We start from the raw sequence: 24,576 nt of genomic DNA, 5'->3' as shown, positions 1-24,576 counted from the left end.
AGTTTTGCAAAATAAATGAGAGCATTTGGAAAAGACGAGGATGGTAGATTGGAGAGTAGTTGAGGAACAGCTGCTACGCAAAAATTATTCATTTTGTTTAGCAGCAAATTAAAGCATCATAGGATTAGTGGCAACGCAGGCCGCACTGTAACGCTCTAATTACTCCCTTTGCAACGAGCACTGCCAAATAATTTGCTGGAGGAGAATATGAGCACAGTATGAAAAAAAAAAAAGATCTTCATGTGAGGATACATTTATTTTTACAGTTGAGATATGAGCACATATGTATTTGTGACGCATTAAAATGTATGTTGATCCTGCACAAACCATTATAACAACAATGGCACAGTCACGTACGAGCACCAATAAGAAATCTCACATCAGCTGAACTCCACTGCAGAATTAAATGACAATAAAGTGCTAAGCGTTAAAGGGGAAGTAAGTAGTTTATAGTGCCATCTAGAGGAGAGGCTGAAATTTACAACAAAGACCTGCTGCTCTGCTCACCCCCTCCCTTCCCTGAGCGCTACGGTATCCTCAGCTGGTCAAATGTCGTCCCCGTCGTCTTTCTCCGTGTCAGCAGATGAGGTTCGTGAGGCGAGGGAGAGGGCGAGCTACCGCGACCGTAGCAGACGAAGCGGAGAGAGAGGAGGCGGGACTTAAAGTACAAGTAAAGAGACGCTTGATTTGTTCTCTCGCGTTTGTCCTTACAGGCTCCGGTAGAAACATGGCGTCTCGCTGCTAACAGTGGCTATGCAACCACGGCCCGCGACCATGTTATTTTACATGACTTTTTGAAACACTACGAAAATTAAACAAAAACTATTATACAGTGACTAGACAATGCAGGAGCACATAATATGTATAAAAAAGTGGATTTTGGGTTATATAAACCCATAAATACTACACAGTGTCCCTTTAAATGTGCTGTGTACAAATGTGTAACCATGAATTCCCCATTCCCCCCCCCCCAAACTCCATATCACCAACTATTACAAAAAGTCAGTGCTGAGTGCGAGAACCTGTGTGAAATGAAAACGAGGCAGCGAAAAAGCAACTCACACCCTCAAAATGGAGATAAGAGCGATAATTGAAGTTGATTCAAATCAGCAAAGACCCTGTAAATTGGATTCATAGATCCAAAACCTACATTCGTCTGCCTCCCTCTCTCCTCACACACATTCTTCTTCATAAAGAATGTATTGTGTGTAGCAGAGGTTCCCTTCCCTCGCTCTTTGTGTGATGCAACTGTTCGCTGTCCACCAAACTTGTCACGATGACTCAAACCTTCGTGGATTTGTATACGATTTAAAACCTGCAGTGCAGATTATTTCCCCGAGACTAATTCCACGATCGCTGTCTCTAATCCTTCCTCTAATTTGCTAAATGTGGAGCGTTAAAAGCTTCCCCCCCGAACAACTCCTCACCATGGGTTTCATCACACTTCAAGACGGTCTACTCCCTCACAGACGCTGTAGTTGCTCATGCCTTGAAATGCATCACAACTGGTGCAGGAATGTTGCCTCAGACTCCACGATGTAAAACGCAGAGAAAGGTACGACACACGCTTGAGCAGATATAAACTCATTTGGCTTTGAACGCGACAGGGATTTGTTGATAAGTAAAATTTGCAGTTACTCGCACAATGTGGTGTGAGATAACTTTCACGATTATTCAGAAAAATGACTGACTACCTCTTTATTTGTTTCGACCATTTATCAATTTCTTGCCGTCAACATTTCAAACATTAATCCATCATTTGTTTGCTAATTAATTAGCTACTTTGAATGATCTATCAGGGGTTGTCCAAACTATGGCCCACGGGCCAATCACGGCCCTCGGTGAGATGTGGTGCGGCCCGCAGCTTCGATTTTATGATTTACAGATTGTTTTGGAATTATTTATGGCCAGGGAGTTGCGATTTAAAACCAGTCTCGGGTTTCAAAACCCACCCGTGACAGATAGCTATGTACACATCTTATATTACGTTATTTGACTCCAGATGTGCCCACGGTTGGTGCAGTGGTTAGCACTCTTGCCTTTGCAGCAAGAAGACCCGGTTTCCTGGGTTCGAGCCCCGTTTGGAGCAACTTCGGAACCACGGCCTTTCTGCAAGGAGTTTGCATGTTCTCCCCGTGTGTGTGTGTGGGTTTTCTCCGGGTTCTCCGGCTTCCTCCCACAGTCCAAAAACATGCGATTATGGGGATTAGGTGAATTGGTCACACACAAATTGACCGTAGGTGTGAGAGTGTGAGTGAATGGTTGTTTGTCTCTACATGTGGCCCTGTGATGGACTGGCGAACTGTCCAGTGAACCCAGCCTATCGCCCAATGTCAGCTGAGATAGACACAGCACCCCCCACGACCCTCTGGTGGAGGATGAAGCGGTAGAGGCTTTTTCTTGTCTTTTTTTCACTCCTGCGTGGCTTGGATTTGGTTACATTTCTATTTAAAAATTATAATTGTGACAATGAAAATTACATTTTTATAAAACATTGCATTTGTTTGTAAATGTTACTGTTAAAAAAGTCGAAAAAAGTACCATTGGCCCACGAAAATCTTCACATTATCAAATACGGCCCTTGAAAATAGCTTGGACACCCCTGATCTACATCAACCATCCATCCATTATCTACCACTGTATCCTCCACCAGAGGGTCGCGGGGGGTGCTGTGCCTATCTCAGCAGACATTGGGCGATAGGCGGGGTACACCCTGGACAGTTCGCCATCAACCATTTATCAGTGTATTTTAATACACTCTTAACCTACAATCTATTGCTCATTAAACACTAAAATGTCTAACCATGGTCACTACAAAGGGCAACAAGAGCATCTGAATCATCTCTTCCAGGATGTTGTCAGGCAAGCTGGAGAATAAAAGCTAAGTTTAAAAAGTATTTTTGAAATGGCACAAATTTAGGAGAGAAAGAAAGTATTGTGTTGAATAAGTCACTCTCTCTCTCCTTGTGTGTGTTTGTGTTTGTGTGCGTGTGCGAGAGAGAGCGCATGCATCTGTGTACATATTAATGCGCAGAATTATTTCAATATCAAAGTGAAGTGGAAGTCTGGATAAATGAGGCAATTATTTTTCCACAGACTCATGAGACTCATTTGCACAATATGCTAAGTAGGTGCTAACAGCAGGTAAGAAAGAAATGAATATCAACGATTGATGCGACGTGACATAACAACGTTTGTTCTGGCCAAAATAAATTTGGAGAGGGAGATTATATTGACCTCTGTGATAATCAAGTGGTTACTGGTGGTAAACACGGTAAACAGTGGAACATAAACAGTGAAGTGAAGGCTTTAGAATGGTTTTATATCAACAGTCAGTGGGTCAGTGTCTAAAACTCTTGATTTTAAATAATGAAAATGGCTTAAAGGGACAATGTGTAGTATTTCTGGGTTTATATAACCCAAAATCCACTCTTTTATACATATTATGTGCTCCTGCATTGTCTAGTCGCTGTATAATAGTTGTTGTTTCATTTTCGTAGTGTTTCAAAAAGTCATGTAAAATAACATGGTCGCGGGCTGCGGTTGCATAGCCACTGTTAGCAGCGTGACGCCATGTTTCTACCGGAGCCTGTAAGGACAAACGCGAGAGAACAAATCAAGCGTCGCTTTACATGTAGCGGAAGTCCCGCCTCCTCTCTCTCCACTTCGTCTGCTACGGCCACGGTAGCTCGCCCTCTCCCTCACCTCACGAACCTCATCTGCTGACACGGAGAAAGACGACGAGGACGACATTTGACTGGCTGAGGATACCGTAGCGCTCAGGGAAGGGAGGGGGTGAGCAGAGCAGCAGGTCTTTGTTGTAAATTTCAGCCTCTCCTCTAGATGGCACTATAAACTACTTACTTCCCCTTTAATTGCAACAGCAAATTGGGCTGCACAACGGTTTTTGTGGCAAGCACTGGTTCAAATCCCATCCTGTGTGGAGTTTGCATGTTCTCTCTCCAGGGGACTCCATCTTCCTCCCACAGTCCAGAAATATGGAGAGGTTCATTCAAGAGTCAGTTGTTAGTCTCTGTATGTTGATGACGGCCAGGATGTGCCCAACATTTTGTGACACAGCCACATTCAAGTGTGATCTAAGTATATGCATAGGAAAGTGCCCAATGAACATAATGTTAAATCCTGGCAAGATTAATAATGTCTGCTGGGTTACTTATTTGTTTTGTGGGTTTTGCCGATGTTAAAAGCTGTACGTAATGCGTACGTGAATGTAAAAAAGTAACTAGGACTTTAAGCCTAGGGACCTCAGAGGACAAGGGGAGGAGCTACGGACAGGTACCAGGAAGCAAGGACTGAAGAGAGGGAGAAATGTTTGGTGTGGGGGAGAGATGGAGTGTTTAAGATCAGAGTAAATCTTGGAGTCTTAAAACCCCACAACAAAAAAACCCGAGAACGACACACCACGAAGAAAAAAACCTTCAGAGTCAACCTGAGATAAAAAGGCATCACTCAGTAAAGAAATCCTGAGGGAATGGTTTGAACCAACCTAACCGGTGAGATCTCTCCGTTTTTTTGTTTCTACTTTTTTGAGCAGTGCATGGATAAGGACTATTTTTTTGCAAGATCTTTTTGGTGGAATATTTTTTTTTGATTTTGGACTTTGGACTTTTTGTGTTTTTTTTCTGCTGGATTTTGTGAGACTTGGGGGAGGGGAAAAAAATCATATGGTGTAAGAAAGCAGTGTTGGTTGTGCATAGTGTTGTTGAATCTGCTGATATAATTTAACAAACAAATGCAACGTTTATTGGTAAACATTTTGTGTTTATACTTTGATTATTTTGGGTATGTGATCGGGGGTGTCTATGGGAGATTACAATACAACTTAAATATTGGTGTAGCTTTTTTTTTTTGAACAAATAGTAACAGTTGAGGGAGAAACAGTATGATTGTTACAATTTTGTCCTATGTCAGTTGGGATTGTCCGCGACCCCCTTGTGGGTGAGAAACGTGCTGCACATAGATGCACTGGCATCTGGCAAAACTGTAGTGTAAAGCAGCTTTGAGTGGTCATCAAGACTAGACAATTGCTACATAAATACAAACATTTACAAGTAAAAATAAAATCAATTTGGCTCACAAAAATATAATATAGTCTGAATACTAATGACCACAAAGTTTGCATTTTGTTAATGGGGCTAATTGCAAAGTCATATTTTGCTGCTTGGTGATTAACTCTTCTTCTAGGGCAGCTTTGTGTCTGTTTAAAGCAAAACTCAAATCTGCAGCAAAGGAATCTGTACAAATGAGCGGATTTAGACAGACAGATGTGATGTGAACCCAGTGTTCTGCACCTTCACATCAAGCCACAGCCGACTTCCTGCCGTCACTATCACTAAGCTCCACACTCGCCCTATACGAAGACGGGGGAATCGGGCCCAGCATTCAAACAGTAGGAAATGAAAATGCTCGATTTATTATCATCACTATACATAGTTTTATGGGTGTTTTTTTATAGCTGTTTTTGTAACTGTCCTGTTTTTTTGTTTTTTTTCTATATTTTTGCAGAAGATGTTCCTTGTAATAAATCTTAGAGTGTTACAAAAGATTAGAAGAAATGGAAATAAACATGATGGTAAAACATTAGAATGGAAAAAATATCTTAGTTATAAAGTCAACTGGTAAATGCATTTCATTTTCGCCGTGTCAGAGAAATGACTCTCACAGAAGTGTGGTTTCTGTTTGATTTCTGTTGCATAATTTCATCCGCTCAATTTTCAATTTCATTAATTTGGCAACACTAAATCAGGAGGGTAAAAAGCATCAATCCAATTTCCATGTGTTCCAGGTGTTGGTGGTATGTCGTGTCCATCTGACAAAATGGTTCTCAGAGATTGTTTAGGTGGACAGGAACAATAACATAAGGCATAGTGGTTCTCCTGCCTTTGCTGCCAAGCTCCTGGGACGCGAACGGTGTCGTTTCTGGCTTTTTCAGCCATTTGCGAATGTCCATTCTGAATGAAAATGTAGCTTGCGCTTGAAAATCTGCTCGCTTTTTTATTCCTCATGGCAGAAAGACGCACTGATGACATAATGTAAGACGTGTGATGATGGGTTCAAGGACAACAACAACGACAACAAAAAACCTCCACCCCTTCTGTTTTTTTTTTTGACAAATCGCACCCTGGCAGTAGCCACAGAGCAAAAAAATAAAAAGTAAAAGTAAATATTTATCAATTTTTTTATGTATATCTACTTTAGACATGCACACCTTTATCCTGTTGGTTATTAGACAGCAGATATTACCATTACATCGTCCAGTGGTTCCTCAATTTTCTCTCAGTTGGTGAGAGAGAGAGGGAGAGAGGGAGAGCGAGAGACACACAGAAGCACCGTGTGTGTCAACACCAACCTTGTCAGGACCAGTAGGTAACTGGACCTACTTAAAGGGACAATATGTAGTATTTATGGGTTTATATGACCCAAAATCCACTTTTTTTCTACATATTATGTGCTCCTGCATTGTCTAGTCGCTGTATAATAGTTTTTGTTTCATTTTCGTAGTGTTTCAAAAAGTCATGTAAAATAACGTGGTCGCGGGCTGCGGTTGCATAGCCACTGTTAGCAGCGAGACGTCATGTTTCTACCGGGCCTGTAAGGACAAACGCGACAGAACAAAACAAGCGTCTATTTACTTGTAGCGGAAGTCCCGCCTCCTCTCTCTCCGCTTCGTCTGCTACGGCCGCGGTAGCTCGCCCTCTCCCTCACCTCACGAACCTCATCTGCTGACACGGAGAAAGACGACGAGGACGACATTTGACCAGCTGAGGATACCGTAGCGCTCAGGGAAGGGAGGGGGTGAGCAGAGCAGCAGGTCTTTGTTGTAAATTTCAGCCTCTCCTCTAGATGGCACTATAAACTACTTACTTCCCCTTTAACACTTAATATCTGAATAAGGTTCAGGATAAGGCTTTGTTGAGCTTGAGACCGCAGGGTAGCCGGTTCGATCCCGGGTTAGCGTGTACTTCACCTCACTGTGTGCTGTGTGTGTTCACTAATTCACGGTTGCAGTAATTGGAATTTCCCCACTGCGGGACTAATAAGGGACTAATCTTTAGGCTGTTGAAATGTCCTAATGTAAGAAGAATAGCTGTGTGAAACCCTGTCTGTGTGTACCTGGTATTCCTTATGTTGTGTGGACCTAAATCAGTTTACACAGTCACATGATGGAGACTTCCCCATCACGTAACTGACGACATTTTAAGGTGAAGACATGTTTTAAAGTTAGGCTAAGGTTAGAGTAAGTTTCCAGAATATTAATGTAAGTCAAATGCAATGTCCTCTAAAGTCATGGAAACCAGTGTGTGTGTGTGTGTGTGTGTGTGTGTGTGTGTGTGTGTGTGTGTGTGTGTGTGTGTGTGTCCTCTCTTTAGGTTGACATTATCTGCCGTCTCTCACCACAGAGCTTCGTCTCATGCGTCTCTTCAGAGTCATTGTTCTCCGCCGTCCCTTCTCCGTGCGTACGAACATGTGCCTCCTCTCGTTCCCGCAGCCGACGATCATTCCTCACCGTGACAGCTTTGTTGAATATGATCATGCAGCAGCTTCATCAGTGTTGACAGTTCGCTGTATCAGTGGGGGAATGAACCGAGTTGCAGTTGCAGCTCATTTTTGAGTCGGTGCTAAGTTGGTGTTGGTGTTCACTGCAGGGGCACAGTAGAAGGGAATAGAGCCATGAGTGGATTCACCTTGAACTAAGTCTCTCTGCCACTGAATGATCATGCATATACAAATGACATGCAAATCCCTCTACTTTGCCCACATTAAGCTTCTATTTTAGATAAGCTGAGGCTTTGAAGGATTCACTAATGCGGCAAATTTGAACATCCTCGCATTACTTTGATGATGTAAAACTGTTCTTATGACTTACTCTATGTTTAGTCCTCTTACACGGTGTCTGCTAAATTGTGCTACATGAGTCAGTTACATTACATTACATGTCATTTATCAGATGCTTTTATCCAAAGCGACTTACAATAAATGCGTTTTTAACATTTGGGTACAAACAAGAGCTAGAACCTTGATAATCAACGGCTTGTTTTCACGATCAAGGATCAAAAGTTGTGTGGGAGCTCGCGGGCAAGGCCGACTGCTGATAACCTTCACCGGGAATCACAGAGGCTCCACTGCTGTGTTTTCCTGGTTTGAAGGTCAGGTCAGTGTTATATTTGGCTTTGTGTTTCCGGAGACATTTGCGCATGTTCATGTGACGTTTTCAGTGTAGATAAGTTAAAGCGGAACTAGACCGGAAGTTCCTATTATCGCTGTTTTTTTTGGTGTGTATCTGCGTCATTGCCTTGTTTATGAAGCCCTGACGGTTCGAAACAAACAGTTCAGCCATTGCTGAGAACGTGGTGTTTTATTGTAATCTCGGGGCTCAACGAGATCACTGAAAATCCCGTAATAGTTACGTAAGCAGCGGTTCTCCTGAACAACCGATCGTCCTGCTCCGGGCGGTAGTCCGGGCACATCCGGTTACGTACATTGAACCGCAGAAGAAGAATTAACGTCCGTTGTGGAGGTGTTTCACGAGCAACAGTGTCTTCTGACTCTGGGTCTGACTCCGGTTTAAAGTCATAAAAGGGACTGCGGCGGGGAGTCGTGACGAAGCTATTTTTAAACACTGTTAATACAATGTTTTGATAATGAGGAGCAGTGCATCCGCCGTTCCAGAGGGGGGCGCTGCGCTTCTGAGAACGGATGTGCTGGATAGTACTGGCCAATCACAAGACTCTGTCTTCTGGGGGTGAAAGTTCACTCTGAAATCTCGCAGCAGAAAAATACTGTCAGAAAAGAGGATTTTTTATCCGCTAGTTTACAGCAACTAGGAGGTTTTTGACCATAAAAACAAGTTATTATATGTAAGTAGACCTCCATAACTAACATATATGTGCAACAGGACCACTCTATGTGACCTTTAAGGCATCTTATTTTGGAAGACCCGTAGACCTGTAATGATGAAATGTGAATGTACTGTGTTGCCTATTCTGCCTCACCTAATGACTGATGAGCTGCGTCAGACCAGAACAGTAACAACACTGTGGTCTCACTGAATATTCAGACTCTGTGCCGTGCACTTTAGCAGTGACATTTTCCCTCAGATGGTAAAAGGTGTATCTGAGCTAAGGGGTCAAATCCAATATGTGCTCTTTTTGTCTTTCAATGATGCTTTCACTCCTCACTTCACTCTGAATGATCTATTAAAGACTGGATGAAAAATATTTGAAGGAAAACCATAGAGTAGTATTGTCTTTAAAGACGAGAAATGTTGTCAAAAATATGCTTTTATCCATATAGTTCCAATTTGATAGCTTTTAAGCTTATAGTGTTAGAGAAAGTCCCTGGTTTGGTATAATAAAAAAGAAGAAAAATCTCCAGCCCCAACCACATCCTTGCTTCCATTAGTGATTAATAAAAAAGGAGGGGACTTTTTTATACCACTTTGAAATGTCCTTTTAAATATTAAAACTGCTTCTGCAGTAGTGTTGTGGTAAATTTAAAAAGTTCCTCCATGTAAAAATGTTTATACTCTATAGTTACTTGACTTGTGTGTTTGTCCTTCACTGTTCATGAACGTACAGAGCTTGACACATAAGATTCAAGTTCGGGAACATGTGACATCACAGAGTAATTTAATTTAATTTAATCCGCTGCATTTTCTCATCGACCGCGGTCCAGAGGAGGCGGGACTAGTCCTTGATATCCGGCTGGAGAGACATCCTGATAAGCCAATTAGAAACTGGAAATTCAAGTTGACTACACTGCATATCATTCTCTCATACATTCAGTATCATGTTGTTGCATCCATAATAGCGTGAAAGAGAGTATGATAGTAAATGTACGTGACTACAGTAGTGTTTGTGAGAAACTATGATAGTGTTTGTGAGAGTATAATAGTAAGTGTGTGCCACTATATTACTGTTTGTGAGAGACTATGATAGTGTTTGTGAGAGAGTATAATAGTGTGTGCCACTATATTACTGTTTGTGAGAGAGTATAATATTAAGTGTGTGCCACTATATTAGTGTTTGTGAGAGACTATGATAGTGTTTGTGAGAGAGTATAATAGTGTGTGCCACTATATTATTGTTTGTGAGAGAGTATAATAGTAAGTGTGTGCCACTATATTAGTGTTTGTGAGAGACTATGATAGTGTTTGTGAGAGTATAATAGTGTGTGCCACTATATTAGTGTTTGTGAGAGAGTATAATAGTAAGTGTGTGCCACTATAGTAGTGTTTGTGGGAGACTATGATGGTGTTTGTGAGAGAGTATAATAGTAAGTGTGTGCCACTATATTACTGTTTGTGAGAGACTATGATTGTGTTTGTGAGAGAGTATAATAGTAAGTGTGTGCCACTATATTAGTGTTTGTGAGAGACTATGATAGTGTTTGTGAGAGAGTATAATAGTAAGTGTGTGCCACTATATTAGTGTTTGTGAGAGACTATTATAGTGTTTGCGAGAGAGTATAATAGTAAGTGTGTGCCACTATATTAGTGTTTGTGAGAGACTTGATAGTGTTTGTGAGAGACTATGATAGTGTTTGTGAGAGACTATGATAGTGTTTGTGAGAGAGTATAATAGTAAGTGTGCGTGACTATACTAGTGTTTGTGAGGGAGTATGATGTAACATGTGAGCGCAAGACTGAATTATTTCTCAAAGGGCCTCTCATAGAAACATCTAAAACATGCAGGACAGTCGGTTCCACAAGGACCAGGATTGAGGCAACTGCACTCCCGGATTCATCTGCTGGAAAGGGTTTCCCACGTAAAGCAGAATTAGGAAACACTGCTATAGTTCATAGGCTAAATTCTGAGATAGGGGTCCAAAGGTCAACTATATATTTCAACTATAATGAATTCAGGATTTCTTTGCGGAACTAGACCGGAAGTTCTTATTATCGCTGTTTTTTTTGGTGTGTATCTGCGTCATTACCTTGTTTATGAAGCCTGACGGTTCGAAAAACAAACAGTTCAGCCATTGCTGAGAACGTTGTGTTTTATTGTAATCTCGGGGCTCAACGAGATCACTGAAAATCCCGTAATAGTTACGTAAGCAGCGGTTCTCCTGAACAACCGATCGTCCTGCTCCGGGCGGTAGTCCGGGCACATCCGGTTACGTACATTGAACCGCAGAAGAAGAATAACGTCCGTTGTGGAGGTGTTTCACGAGCAACAGTGTCTTCTGACTCTGGGTCTGACTCCGGTTTAAAGTCATAAAAGGGACTGCGGTGGGGAGTCGTGACGAAGCTATTTTTAAACACTGTTAAAACAATGTTTTGATAATGAGGAGCAGTGCATCCGCCGTTCCAGAGGGGGGCGCTGCGCTTCTGAGAACGGATGTGCTGGATAGTACTGGCCAATCACAAGACTCTGTCTTCTGGGGGTGAAAGTTCACTCTGAAATCTCGCAGCAGAAAAACACTGTCAGAAAAGAGGATTTCTATCGGCTAGGTTACAGCAACTAGGAGGTTTTTGACCATAAAAACAAGTTAATATATGTAAGTAGACCTCCATAACTAACATTTATGTGCAACAGGACCACTCTATGTGACCTTTAAACTGTTTTCTGTGAGACATAACTGCAGGTAATAAATACTTACCAAATAAACTTGGTCTTGGTTGGTGGTATCCGTTGCCCCTGAAAAGCAACGTGGGACTGACCTCGGTGTCAGATGACTCGATGCCCATGTGTGCAAACGTACAGCAGGAGCCAAACATCACTTGGCCATGATGTGTATAATCTTGTGTTGGGACTCTGAGCTCTTTCAGGACCTCAATGAAAGAGAAGGAGGCGGGTGCGCTCGCCCTGGGACCTGCAGCAGTCTCATTAACGCGCTCCTTCCTTCTCTTCCACTCTCTCCTCCTTGTCGACATCCCATCACTTCGCGGAGTGCGGGCGGTGTTGTCAGTTGCGTCTTTCTTATATATGTTGTCTGGGCACCGGCCGGCTTCACCACCTTCACTGTGCCACTGCAGCGCACCAGAGCGCGGAGCTGGAGCTGGAGCTGGAGCTGGAGGAGGAGGAGGAGGAGAGCAGAGGAGCGGAGAAGAGGAGGAGAACGGAGTGTCTTCTCTCCGACAGGCTGGAATAGAGCGTGTTGTTCAGTGTCCCGTCGCTTCATCATGTCTGTGGGGAGCAAACGATTCGCGGGGATTATTGCGCTGATTGTGCGGCTGCTCCTCGGCTCCTGCGGGACAGAAGGTGAGCGGCTCAGACGCAGGTCTGTGGAGTCTGTGTGTTGATTTAAGAGAATCCAAGTGTTTATTGTTGCACCGAGCAAGAGATCACTTTGTTTCACACGAGGCTGAGTCTTTTAATTATGAAAGATGACAAATGTAAAACATTTATTTATAATTTACTTCCTTTCTTTAGCGGCACGTCTCTTGGATGATGGGGAAACGTCAAAGTAACTTTGAAATGTGTTTAAACACAATGTAAACACCCATTTAAAAAAAGACAATCACCCTGTAATATTATGAATTAATCTGCTGATTAGGGCTGCAACTAATGATTATTTTCATCATCCATTAATTTGGCGATTATTTTCTCGATTAATCGAGTACCTGTTTGGTCCAGAAAATGTTATTCAAACCTGGAAATGATGATGTTCTCAAATGTCTTGTTTGTCCACAAACCAAAATGATTCAGTTTTAATGCATTCTTTGTTATATGGAGTAAAGAAACCTCACAATACTTGTGATGGGGTATGAGGGTTCTGCTGGGTTAGTGGGCTTTATTGAATTGTATACTTTTTTTTTTTTTATATATGATTTATTTATAGAAATTACAACAGAATACTTCACGTACAACAATCCTCACAGATAAGTGATAGGATAACATAACATACAGCCAAATGCTGAGGATACACAATACATCACCCCATCCCTCATCCTTCCCCTACAAGCAAACAAAACAAGACAACAACTGGCCTATGAGTGCTTTCTGAATTGTATATGGAGTAAAGAAACCTCACAATACTTGTGATGATTAATTTAATAATCGATTAATCGAGTCATTGTTTCAGCTCTATGCTGATTACTTTGTAAATGTATGAGTCATGTCGGGAACATTTGTTTCTAACAATTACTAACATCAGAAAGGCTTCATTTTTGGTAATTAGCCTGAACAAAGATGTTAAGTTTTACTTAAACTGTTGTTTATGTACTACAAAAAAAAAACCTAATTTTAATTTTGGTCTAATTTTATTTGGAACTTTTCTCCTTAAAACTATATAACAATGGTAAATTCAAGAAACACTTTCATGCAGCAGCAGCAGCAGCGTGTAGATTTTGAACTGTCACTGAATTCTCCAGTTTTGGGAAACAATGCAATAACTCGTGGTTCATTCTGTGAATTTAGTGAAGGCTGTCAAGTTTTAAGAGATGGTGAATCTCACAAGTTGCCTTCCTATATTATCCAGCAATTTATGTTTCCGGGAGAGATGGAGACTGTGACTAACTGAGGAGAAAACTTCACAGGAGGATGACGCTTCTGCAGAATCACATACATTGCTATAGTTGACTGCTGCCTCAGAGCAATTATTTTTTTGAAAAAAACAAAAAAAAACGACAAGAAGGAAGTTATAAATTACAGTGTAACAAGTGAAATACTGTAGATGAATAGCTGCAGTGTTTGCTGCTGTTCAATCATTATGTGCATATGAGGCTTTTTTCCTCTTGGGAGGTTTTAACTTGGTGAAATCAGATGACGGCAGGCTTTTACATAACATTACTGAAGGTACAGTGACAAAAGAAAATACATCTGCATCAAGCCAAATGTATCACACATTTTCACAATTACTCGATTCATCAACTATTTTGATAATCCATTCATCGGTTTGACTTTTCCTTCAATATTAAAATTCAAAATCCTTCAAACTGAGTCATTTTGTTTTGTGAACAAAATTAGACATTCAAGAACATCATCACTTCCAGGTTTGAGAAAAAATGTTTCAACATTTTCTGACATTTTTATGGACCAAACGAAAATAAGAAAATAATCTACAGATGAATCGATTGTGTTGTGTGAAACAGAAATGTATGTATGTGTGTGGACTAAAACTAAAACCTTTGTCCATGTAGAGATAACATGAGCAATAATGTCGTATTTTATTGTGTTTTTGTTTTTGTTTTTTCTCTGTTCCATACTCTGTAACAGTCAGACTCTTTGTCACCCACGTGAAAATATGGGTTGGGCCAGGGAAATAATGTTTTAACAAAGTTCATTCTTTAAGTTGCATTTGACTTACCAGTGGCTCCTGAATGGAAAAAAAGTAAAACAGAGTAAGATAATGAGTGTATGCAGCTCCAGTCCACTTGGTGGTGGTAATGCTCTTCTTAGCTGGTTTGCAAACTCACAGGAAAATGCTGAGAGAGAACAAGTACAATTGGATTTACATTCTAAATTAATCGGCTTCTAATCCTAAACGCTGTCATTCTGAAGAAGAATATGTGCACATCTTAAAGCTGTACCATTTTAAGTCTTTTTTATTATCAATGTATTTATCCTCTGATTATTTCTCTGATCCTCTGATTACTTGCAACACAAGTTGAATTTAGTGCCGCGATGCCATTGGCACCGATTTAGCCGCTTCCTAATAATATACACAAACGTGTCATCTGCGTGAAGATCGTGTTCCGGTCACTCTGGAAATGGAAGTGACTCTAAAGGCCACATTATACTTCTCCGACTGCGTATGCGTTATCCGTGTCCGTCACCACGGAGACGCCTCAAGCCTTTATACTTCTGCGTCGTGGTGACGGACACGCGCTGCAATTTCCCGCCCGATCAGTAGGGGTCGCTGCGCAAGGTTGTTCTGCTTCAGGCTACAGTGAGCAATGGTGTCCGAGAGAGAAAGAGAGAGAAAGACTGTTGTTGTTGAAACAGTGGCCGTTTCTCACTTTTCTGTGTCACGGAACGCACTTTTAAGATAATTTGAGGCGAGAAATTGGCCATTTAGAGTCTAAACATGTGCTGTGTGTGTTAAGATATGACGTATATATAGTTTGGCAGCGGCGTTATCGGCGGGGATCAGCTCCGCCTGTGGACGCTCGGTGCTCACTGTGAGCCGGCACAGAGCAGCGATAGCTCGGCCTGTCCTGAGGACCAATCGCAGCTCTTGCCGTCTCCGTTGTCCCTTGACGGAGTGACGGACACTTAAAAAATATTTAGTGCAGTCGGAGACGACGTAGAGGCTCTTCGACAGGCTCTGCGTCGACGCAGAGTCTCTGCGTAACCTACGCAGAGCACTTTACGCAGAAGTATAAATTAGGCTTAAAGAGCCTCGGCTCAATAAACAACTGTCACAACATTCATCAAGTTTTTCCACGTGGAGCGCAGTGGCTTTCCATCACTGTCACCCTCATCATCATCATCTTCTTTCTTTCTCCCTCACACTCATACTCTCAAGTCCAGCTGTCAGTATACGGTTCATAACAGACACTTGAACATCTATCGAAAACAGACGGGGTCAAATGATTCCCAAATGTTTGAATTCAACAGTCACTTCAGCAACCATGGGTCAAAGGAAACTGTGTTGAGAAACTGCAGCACTTTTTTTGGATATGGGAAAAGAAAAGGATCTGAAATTGCGAGGTCAGCTGGAGGATCGGTCATATAACCTCATTTGTGTTTCACATGATACAACCCCTGACCACAATCTCTGGGGGTTCAGTGCATGTCTGAAAGTAACTTAAACAAAAATGTTAACCTCTTTTCTCAAGTTCCTTTTTATGACAAATTATAATTTAATCAACCTTGAAATAGAGATAAGTGCAAAACTGTGAATACATTCCAGACAGGGCTGTCTAAAACTATGAAAAGTGTTATCTCAATAAATGCATGCCTTTGTGTGAAACCTTTTAATAGTGTGTACATACTGTATATATGTATACTTTCAAAAATGGCTCGGTAAATACAAATTATATGTCTTCAAGCAGAACCTGGTCTTCATACAATGAAGATTCTGGCTGTTGGAAATATCGCGCTATTTTGTACACATAGCATACCATTTTTTTTTGCATTAATTATCCAACATTATTATTATTGATATTAGTATCCACACATACTCGTGACCGTAGCAAAACACATCAAGTTTGAAATCAATCGGACAGACATTCCTGGAATTTATAGATAGATATCCATCACAATAAGGCCTTCTGCAACACAGTCATCTTTTTAAATATGATCTTCAAATAAATATAATTATGTAAAAAATCCATACTCGCCCAATCACTTTGTTTTCAAGAGCAGCACTGCACATCATTTTCAGACAATCCAATCCAGTCCAACTTTATTTACAAAGCTGAAGCGTACTTAAAAATGGAAGCGCCTGGGTCTGTGGGAGTGCTCATCTTCATGCAGCTCTACGACCAGCAGAGTCAGATTTGCTCTTTTAATACAAAATTTTTAGCGACTTTGAAATAAAAGCATACTTAGCTACTTAGCCCAGAACTACTGCCGAATTGAAACCCTGATCATAACTACGGGGTTATAGGATGATAACCTCTTAATAAAGGTATTTTAATAAAGTAAGAATTAAGTAGTCACCGGGCATGTTGTAGAGCTGCACAAAAACGACTGCTCCCACAGACCCAAGCACTTCCACTTTTGTGTATGCCTCTGTCTTAAAGGGACAATGTGTAGTATTTATGGGTTTATATAACCCAAAATCCACTTTTTTATACATATTATGTGCTCCTGCATTGTCTAGTCGCTGTATAATAGTTTTTGTTTCATTTTCGTAGTGTTTCAAAAAGTCATGTAAAATAACATGGTCGCGGGCCGTGGTTGCATAGCCACTGTTAGCAGCGAGACGCCATGTTTCTACCGGAGCCTGTAAGGACAAACGCTAGAGAACAAATCAAGCGTCTCTTTACTTGTAGCGGTAGCTCGCCCTCTCCCTCGCCTCACGAACCTCATCTGCTGACACGGAGAAAGACGACGAGGACGACATTTGACCAACTGCGGATACCGTAGCGCTCAGGGAAGGGAGGGGGTGAGCAGAGCAGCAGTTCTTTGTTGTAAATTTCAGCCTCTCCTCTAGATGGCACTATAAACTACTTACTTCACCTTTAACGCACTGCAACGACCCAAAACACAAGCAGGAGGAGAAACGAGCTGCATATTCCCAAAGTGAATTTAGTGTATGTTGTCTGTCCTGCGTAGGTTTTGGGACTCGCTTGTGTTTTGGGACTTGCTTGTGTTTTTGTATTTGTTTGTGCTTTTGAATGTGCAGCTCGTTTCTCCTCCTACACGTGTTTTGGGTCGTTGCCGTGCCTTTGCCCCTGTCGACCACCGTAAACCACAGAGTCCAGGACGGTTTTGGCAGGAGGAGTTTAAACCAGGAACTGAGCTCCTCAGTATCAGACAGAATTGAGAACTGGATAAAAGCAGCAGAGAACTGAGCAACAGATAAAGGCTTAAGAATCTGACATAGCTGAACAGGAGCGCAAGTTTCAACTGCTGCAGTGTATCGGATGATCCAACCTCAGATAATACAGCCTTGTGATCGGAAAGCACACTGTCACAGATCTCCAGGTTTAACACAGACAAACTATGTGAAAGAACAAGATCTAAAGTGTACCCATGTTGGTGTGTGGGACCAGACACAGACTGAATTAGATTAAGAGTCAACAAGGCTAAAAAAAAGTCCTTCACCATGAGGCTTATCAGGTAATTTTGAAGATGGAGAATGAAGACGGGAGAACAAACTTACATTTAGAGCTTTTTCTTATAAACAGCTGCTGTTAAAATTACGACGGGGTATTCGGGCCACATTGAGACATTTTTTTTCATATACTTCAAGATTAAAGTCATACATTTACGAGGATAAAGTCGTACATTTACGAGAATAAAGTCGTAAATTTAAATTTAAACTGTACTGCCAGCATTGGGACGCCATGCTCGCTGGACCTCGACTCCTTCTGGATCCAAAATCTTAATTATCAGTCAGATTGTTTCTTGAGAAACCACAAAACGCCCTCTGAGTGACCTGCTGATGACCTCCTCCTTTAAGGCACAGCTGCCAATGAGGTGATATGAATATGATACTAAACACATTTGCAAAACAATATTTTTATTATAGTAATAATAACACATTTTGTTGTAATATCACATTATGTACTACATACAACATACATAAGCTTGTTTGGTGTTGTTATGATATAGCAAATTTTAGATTTTCTTCTCCGTTTTTGATATTAATATAATAGTTATTTATGCATCACACATATGTTTTATATACATATAACATTTTAAATTTGAAATTCTGTGAAATATCATCATGGATGACTTAAAGGGACACTATGTAGTATTTATGGGTTTATATAACCCAAAATCCACTCTTTTATACATATTATGTGCTCCTGCATTGTCTAGTCGCTGTATAATAGTTGTTGTTTCATTTTCGTAGTGTTTCAAAAAGTCATGTAAAATAACATGGTCGCGGGCCGTGGTTGCATAGCCACTGTTAGCAGCGAGACGCCATGTTTCTACCGGAGCCTGTAAGGACAAACGCGAAAGAACAAATCAAGCGTCTCTTTACTTGTAGCGGAAGTCCCGCCTCCTCTCTCTCCGCTTCGTCTTCTACGGCCGCGGTAGCTCGCCCTCTCCCTCACCTCACGAACCTCATCTGCTGACACGGAGAAAGACGACGAGGACGACATTTGACCAGCTGCGGATACCGTAGCGCTCAGGGAAGGGAGGGGGTGAGCAGAGGAGCAGTTCTTTGTTGTAAATTTCAGCCTCTCCTCTAGATGGCACTATAAACTACTTATTTCCCCTTTAATGGTGATATAACCATGCAATATTGTGTTAGAATTAAATTTTAAATTTGTTTAGCTCGTATTGCCCACCAGCTACTGAACAGTTGTTGTTGTTTAGACTGGTCCCCTCATGACCAGACAAGACACTCAGTGGCCTTGGGTTCATTTTACTTTGACATCGCTGTACTAAGCTGTCAACTAATCCAGTGATCTGACCAGTGTCCGATCAATACTGATACTGAGTGTTGGAATATTGTAGTACAAACACACAAACACAAAAACTCCTTGAATTTGAAGAATTTAAATCAGTCAACACCGTTGTCATATACTAATTTTTTCATTGCAGCTTTTTCCATGAATAGTTTTTTCAGGAAGATTTTTTTTTGTTCTGCATTTTACTAAAATATTACAAAGACTGACCTCATTTTGGTCACTTCTCTGGTGGAAGCAGCAGGAGAAACTCGGGAGCGTTTCCTTGCTCAGGTGCCTGAAATGGTAGAGATGTGTTTGATTATTATTTAACTAGCTCAGGCTGAGGAAGGGGAAGATATATTTACGGTGCTGTTATTTTCTCTGAGTGCTGGAAATTCATTTCTTTCAGTCTAGAGCCAGGCAGAAAATAATTTGGTTAAAAAATATATTCCGGGAGTGGAGTTGATTTAAATTTACGCCAAGCTCTCTGGTTCATACGAGAGCAGCCTTGTCTCATCAGAATTTATTACTTTGCGATGAGGTGCTGGTTTGCACTGAGAGTACATAAACCCTCTGAATAAAATCAATTTGGTGTGAATGTGTGAGGCATTTTTCCTGCGAACCCCGCTGTCCTTTATGCTCCGTGAGACACCAGAGTGTGATCACGAGTAGGGGAGCAAAGTGGTCGAGAATAAATCTGCCACACTTTCCTTCTTTATTGTCATTTATGAAAATGTGTTGTGTAGAAGTGGAGTCATGAAGATGTTCTGATTAAGTCAAGGTTACATAAAGGAGGCACCAGTTGCTTGTGTGTGTGTGTGTGTCTGTCTGGAGCTGTCAGTCTTCAGTCTAGATTTATTAATCCAGGGACAAGTAGTTAAGCGATAAAAGTGACAGAGAACTGCAGTCCATCCATCTGCCTTTGTGACCTGTGGGATTTTGTGTTTGCCCAAGGCCGACTCCCCAGTGGATGTCTGCCTCCCTAAAAAACAGACCCATTCATCAAATGGCCCTGTCATTACATCAGATGACTTGTTATTGGTCCAAGACTCGGCTACATTCTGCTGAGGTCACTGTTGACCGTCAGTCTGTGAAGAAGCAGGAAAGTGGGAACATCAGCCAAGAGCGTCAACACATCCTGTGTTAAAGCGGACCGAGACCGGAAGTTCAAATTAACGCTGTTTTTTTAGTGCGTATCTGCGTCCTTACCTTGTTTACGAAGCCCTGAAGGTTCTAAACAAACAGTTCAGTTCAGCCATTGCTGAGAACGCTGTGTTTTATTGTAATCTCGGGCTCGGCGAGATCTCTGAAAAAACCCCCGGTCCGGTTACCTAAACACCGGTTCTCTGGAACAGCATATCGTCCTGCTCCGGGCACTAGTCCGGGTACATCCGGTTTGCGTACATTGAACCGCAGAAGAAGAATAACGTCCGTTGTGGAGGTGTTTCACGAGCGACAGTGTCTTCTGACTCCGGGTCAAAGTCATAAAAGGGACTGCGGCGGGGAGTCGTGACGAAACTATTTTTAAACACTGTTAAAAACAATGTTTTGATAATGAGGAGCAGTGCATCCACCGTTCCAGAGGGGGGAGCTGCGCCTCTGAGAGCGGGTGTGCTGAATATGTCACTTCAGGGTATTGGCCAATCACAAGACAGTTGGGAAGGCTCTATGCTGGCTGGCCAATCACAACGCACTCTGTCTTCTGGGTGTGAGATTTATGTCTGAAATATCGCGGCTGGGGAACAGCGTCAGAAAAGAGAGATTTCTATCGGCTCGTTTACAGCAACAAGGAGGTTTTTGACCATGAAAACAAGTTAATGTATGTAAGTAGACCTCCATAACTAACATATATGTGCAACAGGACCACTCTATGTGTGAGCTTTAATGTGGAGTTTAAAACCTGACTGTTTGTATGAACAATAGAGTTTCATTATTGAGAGAGATTATACATTTTTCCTGTTATGTTTGAAAATAAAAAAAAAGAATAAAATAAATAGTTGAGGGAAACTGGTGAAATCCCCAAGGGTTGGATTTTGATTTTGTGTTCATTTTTGTAGACCAAACAAACGATAAGTGGAGAAGTTTAGTTGTGGGTTTGTGTGGATATTCATTCTATTCGCTCACCACCTTTAAGCCGTGCAGTGACACTCCCACCACCTTCTCTTCCTCTCATTTCACACATCACTGGGTTTGTGTGTATCTGTGTGTGTGTATACTTTTCTGGCGTCATCACTGACCTTTTTTTTTTAGGACCAGTTGTCCTCGTGGATATAAAAATAACCTGGTCGTAATGACGCAGTAAGTCCGTTTTGAGGTTTGAATTGTGATTAGGTTAAGGTTTCAGAACTTAGGTTGTCCAAATGAATGGAAGTCAATGCAGTGCCATCACTTTCAACTCCATTTAATTTTCTTAAAGGTCACATAGAGTGGTCCTGTTGCACATAAATGTTAGTTATGGAGGTCTACTTACATTAACTTGTTTTTATGGTCAAAAACCTCCTAGTTGCTGTGAACTAGCCGATAGAAATCCTCTTTTCTGACAGTGTTTTTCTGCTGCGAGATTTCAGAGTGAACTTTCACCCCCAGAAGACAGAGTCTTGTGATTGGCCAGTACTATCCAGCACATCCGTTCTCAGAAGCGCAGCGCCCCCCTCTGGAACGGCGGATGCACTGCTCCTCATTATCAAAACATTGTTTTAACAGTGTTTAAAAATAGCTTCTTCACGACTCCCCGCCGCAGTCCCTTTTATGACTTTAAACCGGAGTCAGACCCAGAGTCAGAAGACACTGTTGCTCGTGAAACACCTCCACAACGGACGTTATTCTTCTTCTGCGGTTCAATGTACGTAACCGGATGTGCCGGGACTACCGCCCGGAGCAGGACGATCGGTTGTTCAGGAGAACCGCTGCTTACGTAACTATTACGGGATTTTCAGTGATCTCGTTGAGCCCCGAGATTACAATAAAACACAGCGTTCTCAGCAATGGCTGAACTGTTTGTTTTCGAACCGTCAGGGCTTCATAAACAAGGTAATGACGCAGATACACACCAAAAAAAACAGCGATAATAGGAACTTCCGGTCTAGTTCCGCTTTAAGGAGAAAATGGCTTATTTTTTTTGTTTGGAAGCTAATGTCACTGCCTCTACAGAGCTTCGGGCATCACATGACTTGAGGTTGCTCAAAGCGTCATGTTGGACTTGCAGAGCTCCTGAAAAATGAAGGGCACCAATGCCAATGTTTCAAGCTTATAGAGTTCACTGCTCACTTTAAATCCACAGAGATTGAGCAAAATCACTGAACTGCTTATATCTGATCCTTACAATACCCCTGGGTGTTTTTAACAAGTGGAGCAGACATCATTTATTCCAGACCTGCAGCATTGATACATCTTAGTCTCAGATTGTGTCTCAAAATACATGCATGCACGCACACATTAATGATCTACTACAAATTGCCAAGATGGACACCAAATTCAAAATGGCTATTTCCTGTTGAGTTGAGGCCATGGTTGGTCCCAATAGACTTGTTTTGTTCATCTTGGGCTAAAGCACAAAGCAGGTGTCCGAGAAATATGACAATAACGCATTTGGCCGGACCTGACCTCCATGCAAAGTGTCCAGAGTTTTTACGTACCTTAATGACACAGAATAATAATAACGATCTGAAGGATAATAAAAGATTCCTCCCATGAATTTGACTCCTAGTATGCTAGGGCCATGATAATCTGAAGAAAAACAAGGTTCCTTTGCACTTTTTCCCAGGAGCCGTTTCCAGCCTTAAATAAGATGATCATTGTCGGTTACATTTCCCTTAATTTTACCCTTAACCACCAATTAGAATGCTGTGAATCTGGATGCAAAGTGAGTGCTGTGATAAACGACAGTACCAGACTGCTTTGGCATCCTAGGACACACACCATTGATCCACCATCTTATTTAAAAAAAAATAAAAACAGCCACTGAAGAGACAAGTTTCCTCACATAATGCCGCTGGTTACTATACTATATACTGTACTATATACTGTGCAATACTTTTATTGTATATACAGATTTTTATCCTGCTTAAATTACATTCCAAACTGTGCAATATCTATATTTTTAATGGTACCCTGCTAAAATCACTTCATACTGTGTAAATATTTATATTTCTATTTTTATATACTGCAAAATTACATTTCATTCTGTGATATTTATATTCTATATGCTGCTAAAATCACATCTCACACTGTGATATTTATATTTCTATATTTCATATACTGTAAACAAAAAAATTACATTTCATACTGTGGAAATAGTCTTATTTATTATTTTTTATACCCTGCTATGGGTCACGTCTCATAGAAATGCACTATTTATATTTAAACCCTGCTATAGACCTGCTATTTCATACTGTGCAATAAGAATTTGATGGCTGTTTATCCTTTTAATGTAGTACGCTGAAACTGAAAACCCACCTCACGTTAACTAGGGTCACTTTTTTTTAATGTCCTTTTTGACCCATACTCTGGTTGTTGTTGTTGTTGTTGTTGTTGTTATTGTTATTGTTCTTCGTTTTTAGCTGTATGCACTTTCAAGGTGAAGTCAAGTAAATCTCGTTGTACAACTTGTATAATGACAATAAAGGCATTCTATTCTATTCTATTCTATTCTATTCTATACTGTTATGCCTATTGATGTAAACACCACTGTTGCCTTCCAGAATAGTGTTGACTTTAGTTCAACTGACAACTGACTGTTCTATAGCTCTATAGCAATCTGTGAGGAGAATATAAAATGGGTCAGAGTAATGACTACAGTCGTTGGAAATCTTTGACCTACACCAAGCCAATTTGAATTGGTGTTTTTACAGGTGAAAAGTGCATGGAAAGCAGCCACTTAATGCCTTTCAAACACTTTACAGCCTGTACTTTGCCAAGGATAACTGATAATTACACAAATCAATAGCCTGACTGACTCTCACGCTGTGAGTCGTGTGCACCATAAAGTCACATAATTCTGTATAATCTTACTTCTCTGCTTATTCACTCCTGATATAAAATAAAAGGTCATTCATCCGCACTGGGCTTAGTGGGCAGTTAACACTGAGCTACATTTTTCATAGTTTTGATCATCATTCCAAGCAGATATAACAGCATTGTACTCACCAAATTAAGGACACCCTATAGAGTTTCTGCCCTAGAGTTAGTGCTGACTCACTTATTACTAAACTCTGGATGGAGACTGTATTGATCCCAAAAACTAGGAAATTCAGCTCTCAAATTATGGAACAAACTGCCAAATCTCAAGGTGTAGTTACGTCATCAGGCTTTTCTATTTACATTATACCATATCTTGGGATCCTTGCCTCCTGCTCATATCTCAAGAAATACAATTTTTCCGTCATAATGGATTATTTTAATACACATAATGACCTCACCTGCTGCTCTGAAGTTCCCTGCTTACGATTTAATGACAGCCCTTGTGTTCATTAGCTTGAGGAGTGGAGTACGACACAGTGGGAGTGGGAGTGGTGCCTCTTGAAAATGAATAGCAATCATTAAACACTAGTGATTCCATTTTTATCTACCTTATGTGATAACCCATGAACTTATTCTCA

The 24,576-nt window shown here is 41.2% G+C and overlaps 1 protein-coding gene across 1 annotated transcript in view; it reads left to right on the top strand.

Annotated features, from left to right (window-relative positions):
• Window positions 1-12,145: 12,145 nt before the first annotated feature.
• Window positions 12,146-24,576, top strand: part of LOC310926278 (contactin-associated protein-like 4) — a gene marked incomplete at both ends in the record, with an annotated part of 108,412 nt that continues 95,981 nt past the window's right edge. Inside the window, one exon of the mRNA XM_083888378.1 lies at window positions 12,146-12,224. Within this exon, the coding sequence (XP_083744504.1) occupies window positions 12,146-12,224 (79 nt within the window). The remainder of the gene's footprint in view (window positions 12,225-24,576) is intronic.

This window comes from Microchirus variegatus (genome assembly GCF_963457635.1).
Source record: "Microchirus variegatus genome assembly, chromosome: 4".
Lineage (NCBI taxonomy): Eukaryota > Metazoa > Chordata > Actinopteri > Pleuronectiformes > Soleidae > Microchirus > Microchirus variegatus.
Note: the sequence above shows the minus strand (reverse complement) of the source record. Positions and strands in the feature narration are given on the sequence as shown.